Consider the following 22,970-nt stretch of genomic DNA (forward strand, 5'->3'; position numbering starts at 1 on the left):
AGGAACTAATGGAGATTCATAATAAATACAAATACAAATCCCTTACAGAAACCCTCTGTCTCTCCTCCTCTCTCTTCCCCAATAGAATCCCTTACAGAAACCCTCTGTCCCTCCTTCTCTCTCCTACCCAATAGAATCCCTTACAGAAACCCTCTGTCCCTCCTTCTCTCTCCTCCCCAATAGAATCCCTTACAGAAACCCTATGTCCCTCCTTCTCTCTCCTCCCCAATAGAAACCCTTACAGAAACCCTCTGTCCCTCCTTCTCTCTCCTCCCCAATAGAAACCCTTACAGAAACCCTCTGTCCCTCCTTCTCTCTCCTCCCCAATAGAATCCCTTACAGAAACCCTCTGTCCCTCCTTCTCTCTCCTCCCCAATAGAAGCCCTTACAGAAACCCTCTGTCCCTCCTTCTCTCTCCTCCCCAATAGAATCCCTTACAGAAACCCTCTGTCCCTCCTTCTCTCTCCTCCCCAATAGAATACCACATCCATCTCATCATTTGGGCCAAACGACAAATCAGACCAGATCTTGTTATTGTTTCCATAAAACTCAGAAGAACTCTGTAGCTCTTGTCTCCCCAATGCATTGTAATACTGTTCTATCGATGCTCTTTTCAGATCCCATTTCTCAATCAAAAGGTTGTGCAACAGCACAACTAATTGTATCCATAATATAACATCCATCACATCATTTATGCCAAATAACAATCTTGCTGATATTTCTGTAAAAAAAAAAAAAAAAAACCTCTAAACTAATTCCACTGTATAATAATCCTGTTCTATCGCCTGTGTCTTTTTGTCTGACCTTCACTCTTTTTTGTTGTTGTTAGATCTGATCTCTACATTTCAGGTTTCTAAACGGATCTACTCACCACCAGGTTTCCTATGACCATCACCAGCATGAAGACCAGGATGCAGAGAGGCTGCCCGGCCACCTCCATACAATCCCACATGGTCTCGATCCACTCGCCACACAGCACCCGGAACACGATGAGGAACGAGTGGAAGAAGTCCTTCATGTGCCAACGAGGTAACATACAATCCTTAGAGATCTTACACACACAGTCCTGGTAGTTCTTGCCGAACAGCTGCATGCCCACCACGGCGAAGATGAAGACGATAATGGCCAGCACCAGGGTCAGGTTTCCCAGAGCGCCCACGGAGTTACCGATGATCTTGATCAGTGTGTTCAGGGTGGGCCATGACTTCGCTAGCTTGAACACTCGCAACTGACCGACACACAAAAAAGAGACAAATCAATTAGCAAAATTTAAATGATCGAATTATGTTATGTTAATTATGTTACATTACATAATGCTTAAAAAATTACCAATTATAATATTTTTTACATTATGTGAATTACAATGTAGTCCCCTGCAGTAAAGGAATGGCACGTGACGTTATCATTGGATTGCTGTGTGCGTATGGCTTATACCAAGTAAACAGCGTCTCAGCATCTAGATCAGAGTCCTTGTGTTTGACAGCGTCTCAGCATCTAGATCAGAGTCCTTGTGTTGAACACGTTTCAGCATCTAGATCAGAGTCCTGTGGTTGACACGTCTCAGCATCTAGATCAGAGTCCTGTGGTTGACAGTGTCTCAGCATCTAGATCAGAGTCCTGTGTTTGACACGTCTCAGCATCTAGATCAGAGTCCTGTGTTTAACCTCGTCTCAGCATCTAGATCAGAGTCCTGTGTTTAACACGTCTCAGCATCTAGATCAGAGTCCTGTGTTTGACAGCGTCTCATCATCTAGATCAGAGTCCTGTGTTGGACATGTCTCAGCATCTAGATCAGAGTCCTGTGTTTAACACGTCTCAGCATCTAGATCAGAGTGCTTGTGTTTGACACGTCTCATCATCTAGATCAGAGTCCTGGGTTTGACAGCGTCTCATCATCTAGATCAGAGTCCTGTGTTGGACATGTCTCAGCATCTAGATCAGAGTCCTGTGTTTGACAGCGTCTCAGCATCTAGATCAGAGTGCTTGTGTTTGACACGTCTCATCATCTAGATCAGAGTCCTGTGTTGGACATGTCTCAGCATCTAGATCAGAGTCCTGTGTTTGACAGCGTCTCAGCATCTAGATCAGAGTGCTTGTGTTTGACACGTCTCAGCATCTAGATCAGAGTCCTTGTGTTTGACAGCGTCTCAGCATCTAGATCAGAGTCCTGTGGTTGACAGTGTCTCAGCATCTAGATCAGAGTCCTGTGGTTGACAGCGTCTCAACATCTAGATCAGAGTCCTTGTGTTTGACACGTCTCAGCATCTAGATCAGAGTCCTGTGTTTGACACGTCTCAGCATCTAGATCAGAGTGCTTGTGTTTGACACGTCTCAGCATCTAGATCAGAGTCCTTGTGTTTGACAGCGTCTCAGCATCTAGATCAGAGTCCCTGTGTTTGACACGTCTCAGCATCTAGATCAGAGTCCTTCTGTTTGACAGCGTCTCAACATCTAGATCAGAGTCCTGTGTTTGACAGCGTCTCAGCATCTAGATCAGAGTCCTGTGTTGGACACGTCTCAGCATCTAGATCAGAGTCCTGTGTTTGACACGTCTCAGCATCTAGATCAGAGTCCTTGTGTTTGACACGTCTCAGCATCTAGATCAGAGTCCTGTGTTTGACACGTCTCAGCATCTAGATCAGAGTCCTTGTGTTTGACACGTCTCAACATCTAGATCAGAGTCCTGTGTTTGACACGTCTCAGCATCTAGATCAGAGTCCTGTGTTGGACACGTCTCAGCATCTAGATCAGAGTCCTTGTGTTTGACACGTCTCAGCATCTAGATCAGAGTCCTGTGTTGGACACGTCTCAGCATCTAGATCAGAGTCCTGTATTTGACACGTCTCAGCATCTAGATCAGAGTCCTGTGTTTAACAGCGTCTCAGCATCTAGATCAGAGTCCTGTGGTTGACAGTGTCTCAGCATCTAGATCAGAGTCCTGTGGTTGACACGTCTCAGCATCTAGATCAGAGTCCTGTGTTTAACAGCGTCTCAGCATGGTGGTCCCGTGTGGCTCAGTTGGTAGAGCATGGCGCTTGCAACGCCAGGGTTGTGGGTTCATTCCCCACGGGGGGACCAGGATGAATATGTATGGACTTTCCAATTTGTAAGTCGCTCTGGATAAGAGCATCTGCTAAATGACTTAAATGTAAATGTAGATCAGAGTCCTGTGTTTAACACGTCTCAGCATCTAGATCAGAGTCCTGTGTTTAACACGTATCTGATCCATTTTCATTTTGCTCGTAATTGAAGTGATTCCACTAAAATGTGTCCCCCACTCTCTAAATCGCATTGATACCGTGACCCAATCATTGTAATGCACAACAGATTACGCCACTGTGTGGGGGGGGAGGGGGGTGCAGGTACATGCTAAGCTTGAAGTTTCTCACCCTCAAACATATCATCAAGAGGGAATAATTATTTTATAAATATTTTGATGTAGCATTTTTGTTGTTGTTGTTGATTGGGTTAAATAATATATACAGTTATTTAAACCAATCATAGCCAATCAAATATATAAAATAGGAAATACATAAATAAAATGTTATCAAATTGAAATGAAATGTCTGTGTGACAGTGACAATACCAGTCTGAAGGAGCGCAGGACAGACAGTCCCTCTACGTTGGACAGGCCCAGCTCCATGAGGCTGAGGCAGACGATGATGCCATCAAACATGTTCCAACCCTGCTGGAAGTAGTAGTACGGATCCATGGCTATCAGCTTGAACACCATCTCCGCTGTGAAGATCACTGTGAACACCTGGGAGAGCACACAGATAATACCCCACCAATACACGACCGTTACACAACCGTCACACAACCATCACACAACCATCCCATTACACAACCCAATACACAACCATTACACAACCATCACACAGCCATCACATTACACAACCAATACACAACCATCACACAACCATCACATTACACAACCATCACACAACCATCACATTACACAACCGATACACAACCATCACACAACCATCACATCACACAACCATCACACAACCATCCCATTACACAACCAATACACAACCATTACACAACCATCACACAACCATCACACAACCATCACATCACACAACCATCACACAACCATCACATTACACAACCATTACACAACCATCACATCACACAACCATCACACAACCATCACATTACACAACCATCCCATTACACAACCATCCCATTACACAACCAATACACAACCATCACACAACCATCACATTACACAACCATTACACAACCATCCCATTACACAACCAATACACAACCATTACACAACCATCACACAACCATCACATCACACACCCATCACAAAACCATCACATCACACAACCATCACACAACCATCACATTACACAACCATTACACAACCATCACACATTGCTATGCAGACGACACACAATTAATCTTCTCCTTTCCCCCTTCTGATAACCAGGTGGCGAATCGCATCTCTGCATGTCTGGCAGACATATCAGTGTGGATGACGGATCACCACCTCAAGCTGAACCTCGGCAAGACGGAGCTGCTCTTCCTCCCGGGGAAGGACTGCCCGTTCCATGATCTTGCCATCACGGTTGACAACTCCATTGTGTCCTCCTCCCAGAGCGCTAAGAACCTTGGCGTGATCCTGGACAACACCCTGTCGTTCTCAACCAACATCAAGGCGGTGACCCGTTCCTGTAGGTTCATGCTCTACAACATTCGCAGAGTACGACCCTGCCTCACACAGGAAGCGGCGCAGGTCCTAATCCAGGCACTTGTCATCTCCCGTCTGGATTACTGCAACTCGCTGTTGGCTGGGCTCCCTGCCTGTGCGATTAAACCCCTACAACTCATCCAGAACGCCGCAGCCAATACACAACCATAACACAACCATAACACAACCATCACATCACACAAACATCACACAACCATACCATTACACAACCATCACACAATCATCACATTACACAACCATCACACAACCATCACACAACCATTACACTACCATCCCATTACACAACCAATACACAACCAATACAGACCCAGTGTACAACCATGATCAGCCACGACTCGTTCTCATTCTGTTAAAAGTCCTTGGACTTTGAGAAACTTTTTTCCACACTATTTGTCGTATCGTATGTCACAACTATGCTAATATTGTGTTTCTACTGTATACTACTGTTATTCTCTATTTTCTGTGAAAGGCATTTGCCTCCTGTGGTCTAAAGGGCTTCAGATTAACAGCAAGAAGGAGATGAGTATTAGAAGATTATTATCTACCTTCCAACCTTCCAACCTTTGTTACGTTTTGATCTGGATTCAATACACTAGTGTTGATCTGGATTCAATAGACTAGTGTTGGATTGAATAGACTGGTGTTGATCTGGATTCAATAGACTAGTGTTGGATTGAATAGACTAGTGTTGATCTGGGTTCAATAGACTAGTGTTGGATTGAATAGACTGGTGTTGATCTGGATTCAATAGACTAGTGTTGGATTGAATAGACTGGTGTTGATCTGGATTCAATAGACTAGTGTTAGATTGAATAGACTAGTGTTGATCTGGATTCAATAGACTAGTGTTGGATTGAATAGACTGGTGTTGATCTGGATTCAATAGACTAGTGTTGGATTGAATAGACTAGTGTTGATCTGTATTCAATAGACTAGTGTTGATCTGTATTCAATAGAATAGTGTTGGATTGAATAGACTAGTGTTGATCTGGATTCAATAGACTAGTGTTGGATTGAATAGACTAGTGTTGATCTGGATTCAATAGACTAGTATTGGATTGAATAGACTAGTGTTGATCTGGATTCAATAGACTAGTGTTGGATTGAATAGACTAGTGTTGGATTGAATAGACTAGTGTTGGATTGAATAGACTAGTGTTGATCTGGATTGAATAGACCAGTGTTGATCTGGATTGAATAGACTAGTGTTGATCTGGATGGAATAGACTAGTGTTGATCTGGATTCAATAGACTAGTGTTGGATTGAATAGACTAGTGTTGGATTGAATAGACTAGTGTTGATCTGGATTGAATAGACCAGTGTTGATCTGGATTGAATAGACTAGTGTTGATCTGGATTCAATAGACTAGTATTGGATTGAATAGACTAGTGTTGGATTGAATAGACTGGTGTTGATCTGGATTGAATAGACTAGTGTTGGATTGAATAGACTGGTGTTGATCTGGATTGAATAGACTAGTGTTGATCTGGATGGAATAGACTAGTGTTGATCTGGATTCAATAGACTAGTGTTGGATTGAATAGACTAGTGTTGGATTGAATAGACTAGTGTTGATCTGGATTGAATAGACCAGTGTTGATCTGGATTGAATAGACTAGTGTTGATCTGGATTCAATAGACTAGTATTGGATTGAATAGACTAGTGTTGGATTGAATAGACTGGTGTTGATCTGGATTGAATAGACTAGTGTTGATCTGGATTCAATAGACTAGTGTTGGATTGAATAGACTAGTGTTGATCTGGATTCAATAGACTAGTATTGGATTGAATAGACTAGTGTTGATCTGGATTGAATAGAATGGTGTTGATCTGGATTCATGAATAGACTAGTGTTGATCTGGATGGAATAGACTAGTGTTGATCTGGATTCAATAGACTAGTGTTGATCTGGATTGAATAGACTAGTGTTGATCTGGGTTCAATAGACTAGTGTTGGATTGAATTCAATAGACTAGTGTTGATCTGGATTCAATAGACTAGTGTTGATCTGGATTCAATAGACTAGTGTTGATCTGGATTCAATAGACTAGTGTTGATCTGGATTCAATAAACTAGTGTTGATCTGAATTCAATAGACTAGTGTTGATCTGAATTCAATAGACTAGTGTTGATCTGGATTCATGAATAGACTAGTGTTGATCTGGATTCAATAGACTAGTATTGGATTGAATAGACTAGTGTTGGATTGAATAGACTGGTGTTGATCTGGATTGAATAGACTAGTGTTGGATTGAATAGACTGGTGTTGATCTGGATTGAATAGACTAGTGTTGATCTGGATGGAATAGACTAGTGTTGATCTGGATTCAATAGACTAGTGTTGGATTGAATAGACTAGTGTTGGATTGAATAGACTAGTGTTGATCTGGATTGAATAGACCAGTGTTGATCTGGATTGAATAGACTAGTGTTGATCTGGATTCAATAGACTAGTATTGGATTGAATAGACTAGTGTTGGATTGAATAGACTGGTGTTGATCTGGATTGAATAGACTAGTGTTGATCTGGATTGAATAGACTAGTGTTGATCTGGATTCAATAGACTAGTATTGGATTGAATAGACTAGTGTTGGATTGAATAGACTGGTGTTGATCTGGATTGAATAGACTAGTGTTGATCTGGATGGAATAGACTAGTGTTGATCTGAATTCAATAGACTAGTGTTGGATTGAATAGACTAGTGTTGATCTGGATTCAATAGACTAGTGTTGGATTGAATAGACTAGTGTTGATCTGGATTGAATAGACTAGTGTTGATCTGGATAAACTAGTGTTGATCTGGATAAACTAGTGTTGATCTGGGTTCAATAGACTGGTGTTGATCTGGGTTCAATAGACTAGTGTTGATCTGGATTGAATAGACTAATGTTGATCTGGGTTCAATAGACTAGTGTTGATCTGGATTCAATAGACTAGTGTTGATCTGGATTCAATAGACTAGTGTTGATCTGGATTCAATAGACTAGTGTTGATCTGGATTCAATAGACTAGTGTTGATCTGAATTCAATAGACTAGTGTTGATCTGGATTCAATAGACTAATGTTGGATTGAATAGACTAGTGTTGATCTGGATTGAATAGAATGGTGTTGATCTGGATGTAATAGACTGGTGTTGATCTGGATTCAATAGACTAGTGTTGATCTGAATTCAATAGACTAGTGTTGATCTGGATTCAATAGACTAGTGTTGGATTGAATAGACTAGTGTTGATCTGGATTGAATAGAATGGTGTTGATCTGGATGTAATAGACTGGTGTTGATCTGGATTGAATAGACTGGTGATATGGATTGAATAGACTGGTGTTGATCTGGATTCAATAGACTGAGGTTAATCTGGATTGAATAGACTGGTGTTGCCAATTTGAGGGAAATATATTTCCTTGTTTATTCCCTTCTGATTCTGGGATTTTACAACCCTAGTTTCCATTGTGTCTGATTTTACAACCGTAGCCTCCATTGTGTCTGCTTTTACAACCCTAGTTTCCATTGTGTCTGATTTTACAACACTAGTTTCCATTGTGTCTCATTCTACAACCCTAGTTTCCATTGTGTCTCATTCTACAACCCTAGTTTCCATTGTGTCTCATTCTACAACCCTAGTTTCCATTGTGTCTGATTTTACAACCGTAGCCTCCATTGTGTCTGATTTTACAACCCTAGTTTCCATTGTGTCTGACTATACAACCCTAGTTTCCATTGTGTCTGATTTTACAACCCTAGTTTCCATTGTGTCTGATTTTACAACCCTAGTTTCCATTGTGTCTGATTTTACAACCGTAGCCTCCATTGTGTTTGATTTTACAACCCTAGTTTCCATTGTGTCTGATTTTACAACCCTAGTTTCCATTGTGTCTGATTTTACAACCGTAGATTCCATTGTGTCTGACTATACAACCCTAGTTTCCATTTTGTCTTGTAGGTTGTGATTAATATTTCCGTAACTGTTATGTGATTGTGGATAGATGGTAAGTAGTTTATTAATTGTAAAATTACATTTAAAAAACCATCTTATCAGTTGTAATGATAACTATACTTATTTACTGTTTATTTGAATCTTTCATAAAAAAATAAAAAAAAATCACAAAAATAGCCTTCCCATGTTGAGTGAATATTGTGATCGTTGTGTGATAGATTGTAAGTGTTGTTAATAATTGTAATAGTCATTTAATTCTGGAATACCTTACCAGGTTGCCAACAGAGAGCACATTGTTGAACTCGTCGGTCATGGGGTAGTGTTCCAGGGCCATGAAGAGGGTGTTGAGGACGATACAGATGGTTATTGCCAGGTCTAGGAAGGGATCCATCACAATCATCTTCACATACTCCTTTACCTTCAGCCACCATGGGAACCTGTCCCAGATCAGGTACGCCTTGGCAAAAGTGTACCAGCAGGGGGGGCACTTCTGACGAGACTCCTCCAGCTCTGGGTGGCAGAGACCAGACACAGGGGTTAGGTTGTAATGGTTTGAGGGCTGTGTAAAATTCCACTAACTTTCCCACAGTTCCTTGGGTTTTTCAAGAAACTCGGTTTAAGGATTGTCTCCTTGCTCATGCCCTCCTAATTCCGGGAAACCGCTAACCAAGATTTCGGAAAAACCTAAGAACTTTTTGGGAACGATTGTGGAAGCCCAAGCAGTTTTAAAGGTAACACTTTATATTTCAAAATCATTTATAAATAATTTATAAAGGATTTCTAAACTTTTAATAAGTAGTTTATAGATATTTTATAAATATGTCATAATTTATTAACTACAAAGATATGAAACGTGTGCTTTTCATTTATCTCCTTGACAAAGACTATATGTGCGCTGGTAATAATAACAGTAATGGTTTTAAAATGCTTGATAGCATGACCTTTTACATCCTTATTGGCTCGTTGAGAGCTTTAACAGTCCAGTCAGCTAGCCATCAGTTAATTATGACTTAGTTACACGTTAGTTTTGAGCTAGTTAACTTGTAAATTATAAATTAGATATAAGTTAGTTATATGTTTATAATGAAGTCATAATGAGTTACATAGACATGTATAATGAAGTCATAATGAGTTAGACAATTATAATGAAGTCATAATGAGTTAGACATTTATAATGAGGTCATAATGAGTTAGACATTTATAATGAAGTCATAATGAGTTAGACAATTATAATGAAGTCATAATGAGTTAGACATTTATAATGAGGTCATAATGAGTTAGACATTTATAATGAGGTCATAATGAGTTAGACATTTATAATGAAGTTATAATGAGTTAGACATTTATAATGAGGTCATAATGAATTAGTTAGACATTTATAATGAAGTCATAATGAGTTAGTTAGACATTTAGAATTAAGTTATAATGAGTTAGTTGGGCGTTAAAAGAGCCTCTGTAAATTGACCTCTGACCTCTGAAGGTACCCTCACCATCCATGGCATCGCTGAGGAAGCTAATGGAGCTCAGACCGCGTTTCCTTCGGAGGGGAGGCTCTGCAGCCTCGGGGGAGAGCTGGGCCGGCTTGGCACTGGACTCATCTATACAGGTGGGCTCCTGGAAGAACGGGAGAAACAAAGTTTGACAAAACACCGGCCAATCAAACAATCAATCAATCACATTATATTTACATAAAGATTTGTACAAGAATATTTGTCACCACAGACTCCAATACTACAACAGGGCTCGCTTGAAAAAAGCCCTGGTTTAAAAAAAAAAAAAAACATTTTAAAAAGTTCACAAACTTTATCTTCTTTGACCTTCTCCATGCTGCAGGCGGGTAGGGAGGTGGGGGTGTGCAGGCCGACCGTGGTGACGCCGTTCTGGTCCAGGGAGATGTTGAGACGTCCGTTGATGTTGAGACTGGGGGTGAAGACCTGGGAGCAATGGCTCCTCACGCTGCCTGTCCTTTTGTGCTTGTGTTGCCAGTTGGGGCCGACGGTGGAGCCTGCCCTGCTCCTCCCCATGACGTCCCCGTGAACACTGTACTCGTCATCCCCGAAGTCGGCATCGGAGGTGGCACAGGGTCTGAAGGAGAAGATACTGGCCTGGCTGCCACGGCGCGTGCTGAGAGGGTGGGACGACATGGCAGCAAGGAGAGGGTGGACGGGCATGGGAGACGTGGGAGGCAGGGGGGACTGGAGGGAGGATAAAGAGGGAGAGAGAAGGTGCAAGAGAGAAAAAGGGAAAGAGAGAGAGGGAGAAACAGAGAAGGTGAGACAGAGAGAAAGAGAGAGTTAGTTGTAGAAGACGAACAATTCCCCAAAAAATGGAGACATTCATTATTTTTTAAATGTTAACCTTTATTTAACTAGGCAAGTCAGTTAAGAACAAATTCTAATTTACAATGATGGCCTACACCGGCCAAACCCGGACGACATTGGGACAATTGTGCCCTGCCCTATGGGTCTCCCAATCACGGCCGGATCGAACCAGGGACTGCAGTGTCTTAGACCGCTGCGCCACTCGGAACCCCAAGTGGTGCAGCAGGCCTTGATGGGTGCTGCACATTGGTAGTGAATAAGGTGAGTTTGCCTTATTGTAATTGTTAAAAGGCTAATCGGGAACATGGTGATGCTAAACAAGGTTCTAATCAACATTCAAACTTTCCAAGACGGACACGTTGCTAACTACAAATCCCTCTGACAGTTCAGTGAGGTGTGATATGTGCTTGTCTCACCAAGCTACTTAAAGATGAATGCACTAACTGTAAGTCGCTCTGGATAAGAGCGTCTGCTAAATGACCACAATGCAATGCAATGCAATAAGTGTCTGTCGTTACCACCCGCTCATCCAGTGGCTCAAACTTCCCATCTGCTTCGTCCTCTGGATCCTCGGACAGCATCCTGTGAGATCTTCTACTGGCCGTCCGTTTCAAACTACTGCCCGCTTTTAGTTGAAACGGTGACAGCTGTGGGGACATGACCGAGTCTGTCTCCTGCTGGATTCTTCTTTCTGCCATCTTCCCCACCAGTAGAGAAACAAGTTCAGTTTACACGGTCAAAACAATAACTGATAATATATAATAACCTTCTATCTTGTGCTTTACCATTGACTTTAAAAGGAATTTAACACACGTTCTAGACCGATGTTAATTACTAGTGCTTCAAATCATTATTACAATATTCCTAAAATGTAATACATACTTTAATTTCCTGAATTGGCAAAAGAAAAACAAAAAGAAAAACAAAATAAGTAACAGGATGTTTTAATATAAACTTTAAACCAGAGCCATAAATCATACAGAGAATATATTACAACATACTGTACATGGTTCTAATGTAAACCAGAGCCATGCATCATACAGAGAATATATTACAACATACTGTACATGGTTCTAATGTAAACCGGGGTTGGAGTAAATTCGAATTGAAGACAGTCAATTCAGGAAGCAAACTGAAATATTAATTCAATAATTAATTAATTCAACTGAAAGGGAAATGTTTTTACTTCAGTGATTTCAATTTGAATGAACCCCAGCCCAGATGTAGCCTAGCTACCCTCTGTTCTCTGCATAGGTGCTGTACAGTGCTAATAAAGTTGCAACTCAAATTGCCCAATGTTGGAACAATAAAGCTTTCTGAACTTGAATCTGGATAGAAAATGTCTGCCTTTCCGAAAACGTACAACCTATCGTCTGAATACAAACCTATCGTCTGAATACAAACCTACCGTCTGAATACAAACCTATCGTCTGAAAAGTAAATCCAACCTACCCTCTGTTCTCTGCGTACATGTTCCATGGCCAGCTGGAACTCTCTCTCCTTCATCCAGGCCTCCTGGATGGTGGCCTGGTTCTGTTCCTCGTAGGCCATGGCCACCACAGCCAGGATCAGGTTGACCAGGTAGAAGGAACCCAGGAAGATCACCAGCACAAAGAACACCATGTATGTTTTCCCTGCTGAACGCAGAGTCTGAGGACAGACAGAGATACAGCAGGTTAATACACACACACACTGACCGCAGAGTGTGAGAAGAGACAGAGATACAGCAGGTTAATACACACACACTGAACGCAGAGTCTGAGGAGGGACAGAGATACAGCAGGTTAATACACACACACACTGACCGCAGAGTCTGAGGAGAGACAGAGATACAGCAGGTTAATACACACACACTGACCGCAGAGTCTGAGGAGAGACAGAGATACAGCAGGTTAACACACACACACTGACCGCAGAGTCTGAGGAGAGACAGAGATACAGCAGGTTAATACACACACACTGACTGCAGAGTCTGAGGACAGACAGAGATACAGCAGGTTAATACACACACACACTGACCGCAGAGTCTGAGGAGAGACAGAGATACAGCAGGTTAATACACACACACTGACCGCAGAGTCTGAGGAGGGACAGAGATACAGCAGGTTAATACACACACACACTGACCGCAGAGTCTGAGGAGAGACAGAGATACAGCAGGTTAATACACACACACTGAACGCAGAGTCTGAGGAGGGACAGAGATACAGCAGGTTAATACACACACACACTGACCGCAGAGTCTGAGGAGAGACAGAGATACAGCAGGTTAATACACACACACTGACCGCAGAGTCTGAGGAGGGACAGAGATACAGCAGGTTAATACACACACACACTGACCGCAGAGTCTGAGGAGAGACAGAGATACAGCAGGTTAATACACACACACTGACCGCAGAGTCTGAGGAGAGACAGAGATACAGCAGGTTAATACACACACACACTGACCGCAGAGTCTGAGGAGAGACAGAGATACAGCAGGTTAATACACACACACTGAACGCAGAGTCTGAGGAGGGACAGAGATACAGCAGGTTAATACACACACACACTGACCGCAGAGTCTGAGGAGAGACAGAGATACAGCAGGTTAATACACACACACTGACTGCAGAGTCTGAGGAGAGACAGAGATACAGCAGGTTAATACACACACACACACTGACCGCAGAGTCTGAGGAGAGACAGAGATACAGCAGGTTAACACACACACACTGACCGCAGAGTCTGAGGAGAGACAGAGATACAGCAGGTTAATACACACACACACTGACCGCAGAGTCTGAGGAGAGACAGAGATACAGCAGGTTAATACACACACACACTGACCGCAGAGTCTGAGGAGAGACAGAGATACAGCAGGTTAAAAGACACACGAAGCGTCCAGCTCACACCAGTGTATACAGAGTATTGTAGGTTGTGTACCTGATGATAGAGGTTCTCCCAGTAGTCTTGGGTCATCAGCCGAAACAGCGCCAGGAAAGCCCAGCCAAAGCTGTCAAAGCTGGTATAACCATAGTTAGGGTTCCTTCCTATTCTCAGACAGTCAAATCCCTCAGGACACTTCCTGCAACACACAGCATCATGCTAGGGTTAACACATGACACAGCAGTGTTCTACCCGGGGGGGGGGGGGGGGGGGAGTAGTTTTCATTTATTTCAGATACAGTACCTCCTATGTGTGCACGCACTACAATTACATACAGTCCTTATTCGTAAAAAAAAAAAAAAAGTTTTACTTTTAAAATGTAGAACCTTTTTAATGTGGCATTAACACAACCAGTTATTATGTTTTGATCAGGTCGTCAAACAATCACTTCAATAGGATCCTGTAAGCCTGGCTGCCGCCACACATACGTTAATCTAAAGATACTTCCTGCATCCAATACAGTTACGCTGTGCAGCCGCCATTTAATGAAGAGAAAGAATAATCTGTAACAACACACTGAGAAGTGGAAGCCATTCTGTGATTCTGCATTCGTCACCTCTACACACTTGTAACCTGAATTGATGGGTCCACTGTCCGTACCGCTCGGTCTTGACCACTCAAATTTCACGGTTATCGTTGAACCACATTTTGGAACGTATTCCATTCGGAAAATGTTACATACGTGTGATATGTTTCGTACGTGTGATATGTTACATATGTGTGATATGTTACATACGTGCGATGTGTTACATACGTGCGATATGTTACATACGTGCGATATGTTACATACGTGTGATATGTTACATACGTGTGATATGTTACATACGTGCGATGTGTTACATACGTGCGATATGTTACATACGTGCGATATGTTACATACGTGCGATGTGTTACATACGTGCGATATCTTACATACGTGTGATATGTTACATACGTGCGATATGTTACATACGTGTGATATGTTTCATACGTGTGATATGTTACATACGTGCGATATCTTACATACGTGTGATGTGTTACATACGTGCGATATGTTACATACGTGCGATATGTTACATACGTGTGATATGTTACATACGTGTGATGTGTTACATACGTGCGATGTGTTACATACGTGCGATATGTTACATACGTGCGATATGTTACATACGTGCGATGTGTTACATACGTGCGATATCTTACATACGTGCGATATGTTACATACGTGCGATATGTTACATACGTGTGATATGTTACATACGTGCGATGTGTTACATACATGCGATATCTTACATACGTGCGATATGTTACATACGTGCGATATGTTACATACGTGTGATATGTTTCATACGTGTGATATGTTACATACGTGTGATATGTTACATACGTGTGATATGTTACATACGTGTGATATGTTTCATACGTGTGATATGTTACATACGTGTGATATGTTTCATACGTGTGATATGTTACATACGTGTGATATGTTACATACGTGCGATATCTTACATACGTGCGATATGTTACATACGTGCGATATGTTACATACGTGTGATATGTTTCGTACGTGCGATATGTTACATACAGTGGGGAGAACAAGTATTTGATACACTGCCGATTTTGCAGGTTTTCCTACTTACAAAGCATGTAGAGGTCTGTCATTTTTATCATAGGTACACTTCAACTGTGAGAGACGGAATCTAAAACAAAAATCCAGAAAATCACATTGTATGATTTTTAAGTAATTAATTTGCATTTTATTGCATGACATAAGTATTTGATCACCTACCAACCAGTAAGAATTCCGGCTCTCACAGACCTGTTAGTTTTTCTTTAAGAAGCCCTCCTGTTCTCCACTCATTACCTGTATTAACTGCACCTGTTTGAACTCGTTACCTGTATAAAAGACACCTGTCCACACACTCAATCAAACAGACTCCAACCTCTCCACAATGGCCAAGACCAGAGAGCTGTGTAAGGACATCAGGGATAAATTGTAGACCTGTACAAGGCTGGGATGGGCTACAGGACAATAGCCAAGCAGCTTGGTGAGAAGGCAACAACTGTTGGCACAATTATTAGAAAATGGAAGAAGTTCAAGATGACGGTCAATCACCCTCGGTCTGGGGCTCCATGCAAGATCTCACCTCGTGGGGCATCAATGATCATGAGGAATGTGAGGGATCAGCCCAGAACTACACGGCAGGACCTGGTCAATGACCTGAAGAGAGCTGGGACCACAGTCTCAAAGAAAACCATTAGTAACACACTACGCCGTCATGGATTAAAATCCTGCAGCGCACGCAAGGTCCCCCTGCTCAAGCCAGCGCATGTCCAGGCCCGTCTGAAGTTTGCCAATGACCATCTGGATGATCCAGAGGAGGAATGGGAGAAGGTCATGTGGTCTGATGAGACAAAAATAGAGCTTTTTGCTCTAAACTCCACTCGCCGTGTTTGGAGGAATAGAAGGATGAGTACAACCCCAAGAACACCATCCCAACCGTGAAGCATGGAGGTGGAAACATCATTCTTTGGGGATGCTTTTCTGCAAAGGGGACAGGACGACTGCACCGTATTGAAGGGAGGATGGATGGGGCCATGTATCGCGAGATCTTGACCAACAACCTCCTTCCCTCAGTAAGAGCATTGAAGATGGGTCGTGGCTGGGTCTTCCAGCATGACAACGACCCGAAACACACAGCCAGGGCAACTAAGGAGTGGCTCCGTAAGAAGCATCTCAAGGTCCTGGAGTGGCCTAGCCAGTCTCCAGACCTGAACCCAATAGAAAATCTTTGGAGGGAGCCGAAAGTCCGTATTGCCCAGCGACAGCCCCGAAACCTGAAGGATCTGGAGAAGGTCTGTATGGAGGAGTGGGCCAAAATCCCTGCTGCAGTGTGTGCAAACCTGGTCAAGAACTACAGGAAACGTATGATCTCTGTAATTGCAAACTAAGGTTTCTGTACCAAATATTCAGTTCTGCTTTTCTGATGTATCAAATACTTATGTCATGCAATAAAATGCAAATTAATTAATTAAAAATCATACAATGTGATTTTGTGGATTTTTGTTTTAGATTCCTTCTCTCACAGTTGAAGTGTACCTATGATAAAAATTACAGACCTCTACATGCTTTGTAAGTAGGAAAACCTGCAAAATTGTCAGTGTATCAAATACTTGTTCTCCCCACTGTACGTGCGATATGTTACATACGTGTGATATGTTACATACGTGTGATATGTTACATACGTGTGATATGTTTCGTACGTGTGATATGTTTCGTACGTGTGATATGTTACATACTTATGATATGCAGTCATTACAAATAGTAGTGTAATAGTGGGTTTTCTTGGCATCTTTGAGTTAATTATTGTGAAAGGTTCATGTTCAACCGGTACCCCCACCATTTATTTTGCTGGGGGGGACGCGGTACAAGCCAGTACCGGCTTATCTTCACCGTTGATTGTACAACCCAAAACAGAGTAAAGGTGGTAATGGACAGCTAAGAGCTAACACTGATGAAGGTTAAACCAAATCCGTACAGTAAAAAAATTAAAGTGTTAATTTAGAGTTTGTCACGTTCCTGACCTGTTTTCCTTTGTTATGTGTTTGTTTTAGTTGGTCAGGGCGTGAGTTGGGTGGGTTGGTCTAGGTTTGTTTTTCTATGTTGGGATTTTGTGTTTGGCCTGGTATGATTCTCAATCAGAGACAGGTGTGTATCGTTGTCCCTGATTGAGAGTCATACTAAGGCAGCCAGGGTTTCATTGGTGTTTTGTGGGTGTTTGTTTCCTGTGTCAGTGTTTGGGCCACACAGGACTGTTTTCAGGTTAGTCACGTTTGTAGAGTTTCGTAATTTGTAGTGTTTGTTGTTTGTTCATTAAAACATGAATACCTACTACTCCGCATCTTGGTCCGATCCATGCTCCTCCTCGTCTGAGGAGGAGAACGACTACGACAACCTTAACAGAGTTGAATTCAACACTGTTTCAGATAACATGTAGTCCCAGTCTGCATAGTGTTAAAGTTACTCTACAGGTAGTGTCCCATTTTCAGAGTTAATTAGTGGAGACAGTAGTGGAGAACGTGGAAAGTTTTAAGTTCCTCGGCGTACACATCACAGACAAACTGAAATGGTCCACCCACACAGACAGCGTGGTGAAGAAGGCAAAACAGCGCCTCTTCAACCTCAGGAGGCTGAAGAAATTTGTCTTGTCACCAGAAACACAAACTTTTACAGCTGCACAATCGAGAGCATCCTGTCGGGCTGTATCACCGCCTGGTACGGCAACTGCTCCGCCCACAACCGTAAGGCTCTCCAGAGGGTGGTGAGGTCTGCCCAACGCATCACCGGGGGCAAACTACCTGCCCTCCAGGACACCTACACCACCCGATGTCACAGGAAGGCCAAAAATATCATCAGGGACAACAACCACCCGAGCCACTGTCTGTTCACCCAGTTATCATCCAGAAGCCGAGGTCAGTACAGGTGCATCAAAGCTGGGACCGAAAGACTGAAAAACAGCTTCTATCTCATGGTCATCAGACTGTTAAACAGCCACCACTAACATTGAGTGGCTGCTGCCAACATACTGACTCAAATCTCTAGCCACTTTAATAATTGCAAATTGGATGTAATAAATGTATCACTAGTCACCTTAAACAATGCCACTTTATATAATGTTTACATACCCTACATTACTCATCTCATATGTATATACTGTACTCTATACCATCTACTGCATCTTGCCTATACCTTTCAGGCCATCGCTCATCCATATATTTATAAGTACATATTCTTATTCATTCCTTTCTGGTTGTGAAATTGTTAGATTACTTGTTAGATATTACTGGACGATCGGAACTAGAAGCACAAGCATTTCGCTACACTCGCATTAACATCTGCTAACCATGTGTATGTGACCAATAACATTTGATTTGATTTGATTCACACATAAACGTGTTTCAGCTGAATTTGAGTTTAAGTTGAATTTACACTGCAATGACTGCAAAATGTAACACTCTGATTTAATTCCGACACTAGAGCTCATTGACTCCTCATAGTGTTGAAAATACTCATCCTGGGTTAAAATAAGTCAACACTGTAATGTTTACACCCCCTTTTTTACTGTGTGGGCTGTAATATTTGAAATGTTTACATATGTCCCTATGGCTTTCACTCTACACAGTAAATTACTGCAAATGTTGAGAGAGAGAGAGAGAGAGAGAGAGAGAGAGAGAGAGAGAGAGAGAGAGAGAGAGAGAGAGAGAGAGAGAGAGAGAGAGAGAGAGAGAGAGAGAGAGAGAGAGAGAGAGAGAGAGAGAGAGAGAGAGAGAGAGAGAGAGAGAGAGGGGAAAGAGGGGGAAGAGAAGGAGAGAGAGAGAGAGAGAGAGAGAGAGATGGGAAAGAGGGGGAGGAGAGGGAGATAGAGAAGGGTGGGGGAAAAAGAGAAATGGGGGAGCGAGAGAAAGAGAGATAGATAGAGAGAGAGCTGAGCGAGAAAGAGCTGAGAGAGAGAGAGAGAGAGAACACAAGCTGTGTGTGGCTGACATGTCAATCTGAGAGGAGGAGAGGAGAGGAGAGGAGAGGAGAGGAGAGAAGAGAAGAGAAGAGAAGAGAAGAGAAGAGAAGAGAGGAGAGGAGAGGAGAGGAGAGGAGAGGAGAGGAGAGGAGAGGAGAGGAGAGGAGAGGAAAGGAGAGGAGAGGAGAGGAGAGGAGAGGAGAGGAGAGTGGGTAATCAGAATGTATTTCTAATCCCCCACAAAAATATGCATTATTTCATTTTATTTTATTCCTTTTTTATGGAACTCCGTCGGGGTCTCAACTTAGAATAGCAGAATAGGTGTCTGTTTGAAATGTGGTTGTGCATCAGAAGTTTTTTCTCTTGTTTTGTCATCACTGACAGTCACTCAATAAACCATGTCAGCTAACCATTTTTAGAATGGTAAATTAGTCTAGCCAGTTATCTTGTAGTTATCACGGCTGAATACAGACCCGACACGCAGGGCATGTGCCCAGGGGCCCTGACCTCCAGGGGGCCACCAGTTGATTTTGTTAGACACTCTCACTCAGATATCGTTAACATGGCATAAGTCAGGATGTGTAGGATGTGTAGAACGGCAGGAGATGTACTTTAAAAGGGCCCCGAAAAGGCTAGAGACGACCCTGGGCACATTAAATGTAATCATGAAAAGAGAGAGAAAGAGAGAGAGAAAGAGAGAGAGAGAGAAAGAGAGAGAGAGAGAAAAGGCTGGATAGAGAGAGAGAGGAGAAAGAGAGAGAGAGGAGAAAGAGAGAGAGAGAGAAAGAGAGAGAGAGAGAAAGAGAGACGGAGAGAGAGAAAAGAGAGAGAGAGAGAAAGATGAGGATAGGCTACCCGTCCTGTTGGGGGAGGACGCAGAGAGCTGTGGGTTGGCAGCGCACTACATTGCTGCCTGCCATAAGTTGAGGGACAGTGTCTGACAGACCAATCAACCTGCACATGTCCTTTACTGTATGTTTATTGTTATTGTTGAATGTATGGTTATTTTGACCCTTGGTTATTGTTGTTACTGTTGTCCCGTTGACAATTTTGATTCTCATTTTTACATTGTAAACAAGCTTTGGCAATATGTACATTGTTACGTCATGCCAATAAAGCAAATTTAATTGAATTGAATTGAAAGAGAGAGAGAGAGAGAGAGAGAGAGAGAGAGAGAGAGAGAGAGAGAGAGAGAGAGAGAGAGAGAGAGAGAGAGAGAGAGAGAGAGAGAGAGAGAGAGAGAGAGAGAGAGAGAGAGAGAGAGAGAGAGAGAGAGAAAAGGCTGGATAGAGAGAGAGACAGAGAAAGAGAAAGAGAAAGAGAAAGAGAGAGAGAGAGAGAGAGAGAGAGAGAGAGAGAGAGAGAGAGAGAGAGAGAGCGAGAGAGAGAGAGAGAGAGAGAGAGAGAGAGAGAGAGAGAGAGAGAGAGAGAGCGAGAGAGAGAGAGAGAGAGAGAGAGAAAAGGCTGGATAGAGAGAGAGAGGAGAAAGGGAGAGAGAGCGAACCGAGAGGTTCCTGTAACACCTCACCTGGTGTACACAGCTGCTTCCTGGAGTTATTCACCCATGATTTATTACAGAAAAATCACAGGTGCAAAATGTAGCACAGGGACAAGTTACACTGATATAACACCACATACTACTACTGTATACTAGTACATACTAGTACACTACAGTAGTACACTACATACAGTAGTACACCACATACAGTAGTACACTACATACAGTAATACATCAGTACACTACATACAGTAATACAGTAATACACTACATACAGTAGTACACTACAGTAGTACACTACATACAGTAATACACTACAGTAGTACACTACATACAGTAGTACACTACATACAGTAATACACTACAGTAGTACACTACATACAGTAATACACTATATACACTGCATGCAGTAATACAGTAGTACACTACATACAGTAATACAGTAGTACACTACATACAGTAATACAGTAATACACTACATACAGTAGTACACTACATACAGTAGTACACCACATACAGTAGTACAGTACATACAGTAATACAGTAGTACACTACATACAGTAATACACTACATACAGTAATACAGTAATACACTACATACAGTAATACAGTAGTACACTACATACAGTAATACAGTAGTACACTACATACAGTAATACAGTAATACACTACATACAGTAATACAGTAATACACTACATACAGTAATACAGTAATACACTACATACAGTAATACAGTAATACACTACATACAGTAGTACACTACATACAGTAGTACACCACATACAGTAGTACAGTACATACAGTAATACAGTAGTACACTACATAAATTAATACACTACATACAGTAATACAGTAATACACTACATACAGTAATACAGTAGTACACTACATACAGTAATACAGTAATACACTACATACAGTAATAAGGTAGTACACTACATACAGTAATACAGTAATACACTAGTTACAATAATACAGTAATACACTACATACAGTAGTACACTACATACAGTAGTACAGTACATACAGTAATACACTATATACAGTAGTACACTACATACAATAGTACACTATATACAGTAGTACACTACATACAGTAGAACACTACAGTAGTACACTACATACAGTAATACACTATATACAGTAGTACACTGCATACAGTAGTACACTACATACAGTAATACACTACATACAGTGATACACTACATACAGTAGTACACTACATACAGTAATACAGTAGTACACTACATACAGCAGTACACAATATACAAGAGTACACTATATACAGTAGTACACTACATACAGTAGTACACTACATACAGTAATACAGTAGTACACTACATACAGTAATACAGTAGTACACTACATACAGTAATACAGTAATACACTACATACAGTAATACAGTAATACACTACATACAGTAATACAGTAGTACACTACATACAGTAATACAGTAATACACTACATACAGTAGTACACTACATACAGTAATACACTATATACAGTAGTACACTACATACAGTAATACACTATATACAGTAGTACACTACATACAGTAGTACACTACATGCAGTAATACAATAGTACACTACATACAGTAGTACACTACATACAGTAATACACTATATACAGTAGTACACTACATACAGTAATACAGTAGTACACTATATACAGTAATACACTACATACAATAGTAGCAGTATGTTTAGAGTCTCAGCGTGGGGATAAAGCAGTATGTTTAGAGTCTCAGCGTGGGAGTAAAGCAGTATGTTTAGAGTCTCAGCGTGGGGGTAAAGCAGTATGTTTAGAGTCTCAGCGTGGGGATAAAGCAGTATGTTTAGAGTCTCAGCGTGGGGATAAAGCAGTATGTTTAGAGTCTCAGCGTGGGGGTAAAGCAGTGTGTTTAGAGTCTCAGCGTGGGGGTAAAGCAGTATGTTTAGAGTCTCAGCGTGGGGGTAAAGCAGCATGTTTAGATTCTCAGCGTGGGGGTAAAGCAGTATGTTTAGAGTCTCAGCGTGGGGATAAAGCAGTATGTTTAGAGTCTCAGCGTGGGGGT

General features: G+C 41.8%; 1 protein-coding gene across 3 annotated transcripts in view; it reads right to left on the minus strand.

Annotated features, from left to right (window-relative positions):
* Positions 1-22,970, minus strand: part of LOC139550145 (sodium channel protein type 3 subunit alpha-like) — a 122,288-nt gene that overhangs the window by 30,249 nt on the left and 69,069 nt on the right. For all 3 annotated transcript variants that reach the window (XM_071360803.1, XM_071360802.1, XM_071360804.1), the window contains 8 exons: positions 13,917-14,058; positions 12,441-12,638; positions 11,507-11,686; positions 10,470-10,862; positions 10,140-10,281; positions 8,939-9,177; positions 3,587-3,760; positions 872-1,228 (listed from right to left, as the gene is read on the minus strand). In XM_071360803.1, the coding sequence (XP_071216904.1) occupies positions 872-1,228; positions 3,587-3,760; positions 8,939-9,177; positions 10,140-10,281; positions 10,470-10,862; positions 11,507-11,686; positions 12,441-12,638; positions 13,917-14,058 (1,825 nt within the window). The remainder of the gene's footprint in view (positions 1-871; positions 1,229-3,586; positions 3,761-8,938; positions 9,178-10,139; positions 10,282-10,469; positions 10,863-11,506; positions 11,687-12,440; positions 12,639-13,916; positions 14,059-22,970) is intronic.

The sequence above is a fragment of the Salvelinus alpinus genome, chromosome 23 (assembly GCF_045679555.1).
Source record: "Salvelinus alpinus chromosome 23, SLU_Salpinus.1, whole genome shotgun sequence".
Classification (NCBI taxonomy): domain Eukaryota; kingdom Metazoa; phylum Chordata; class Actinopteri; order Salmoniformes; family Salmonidae; genus Salvelinus; species Salvelinus alpinus.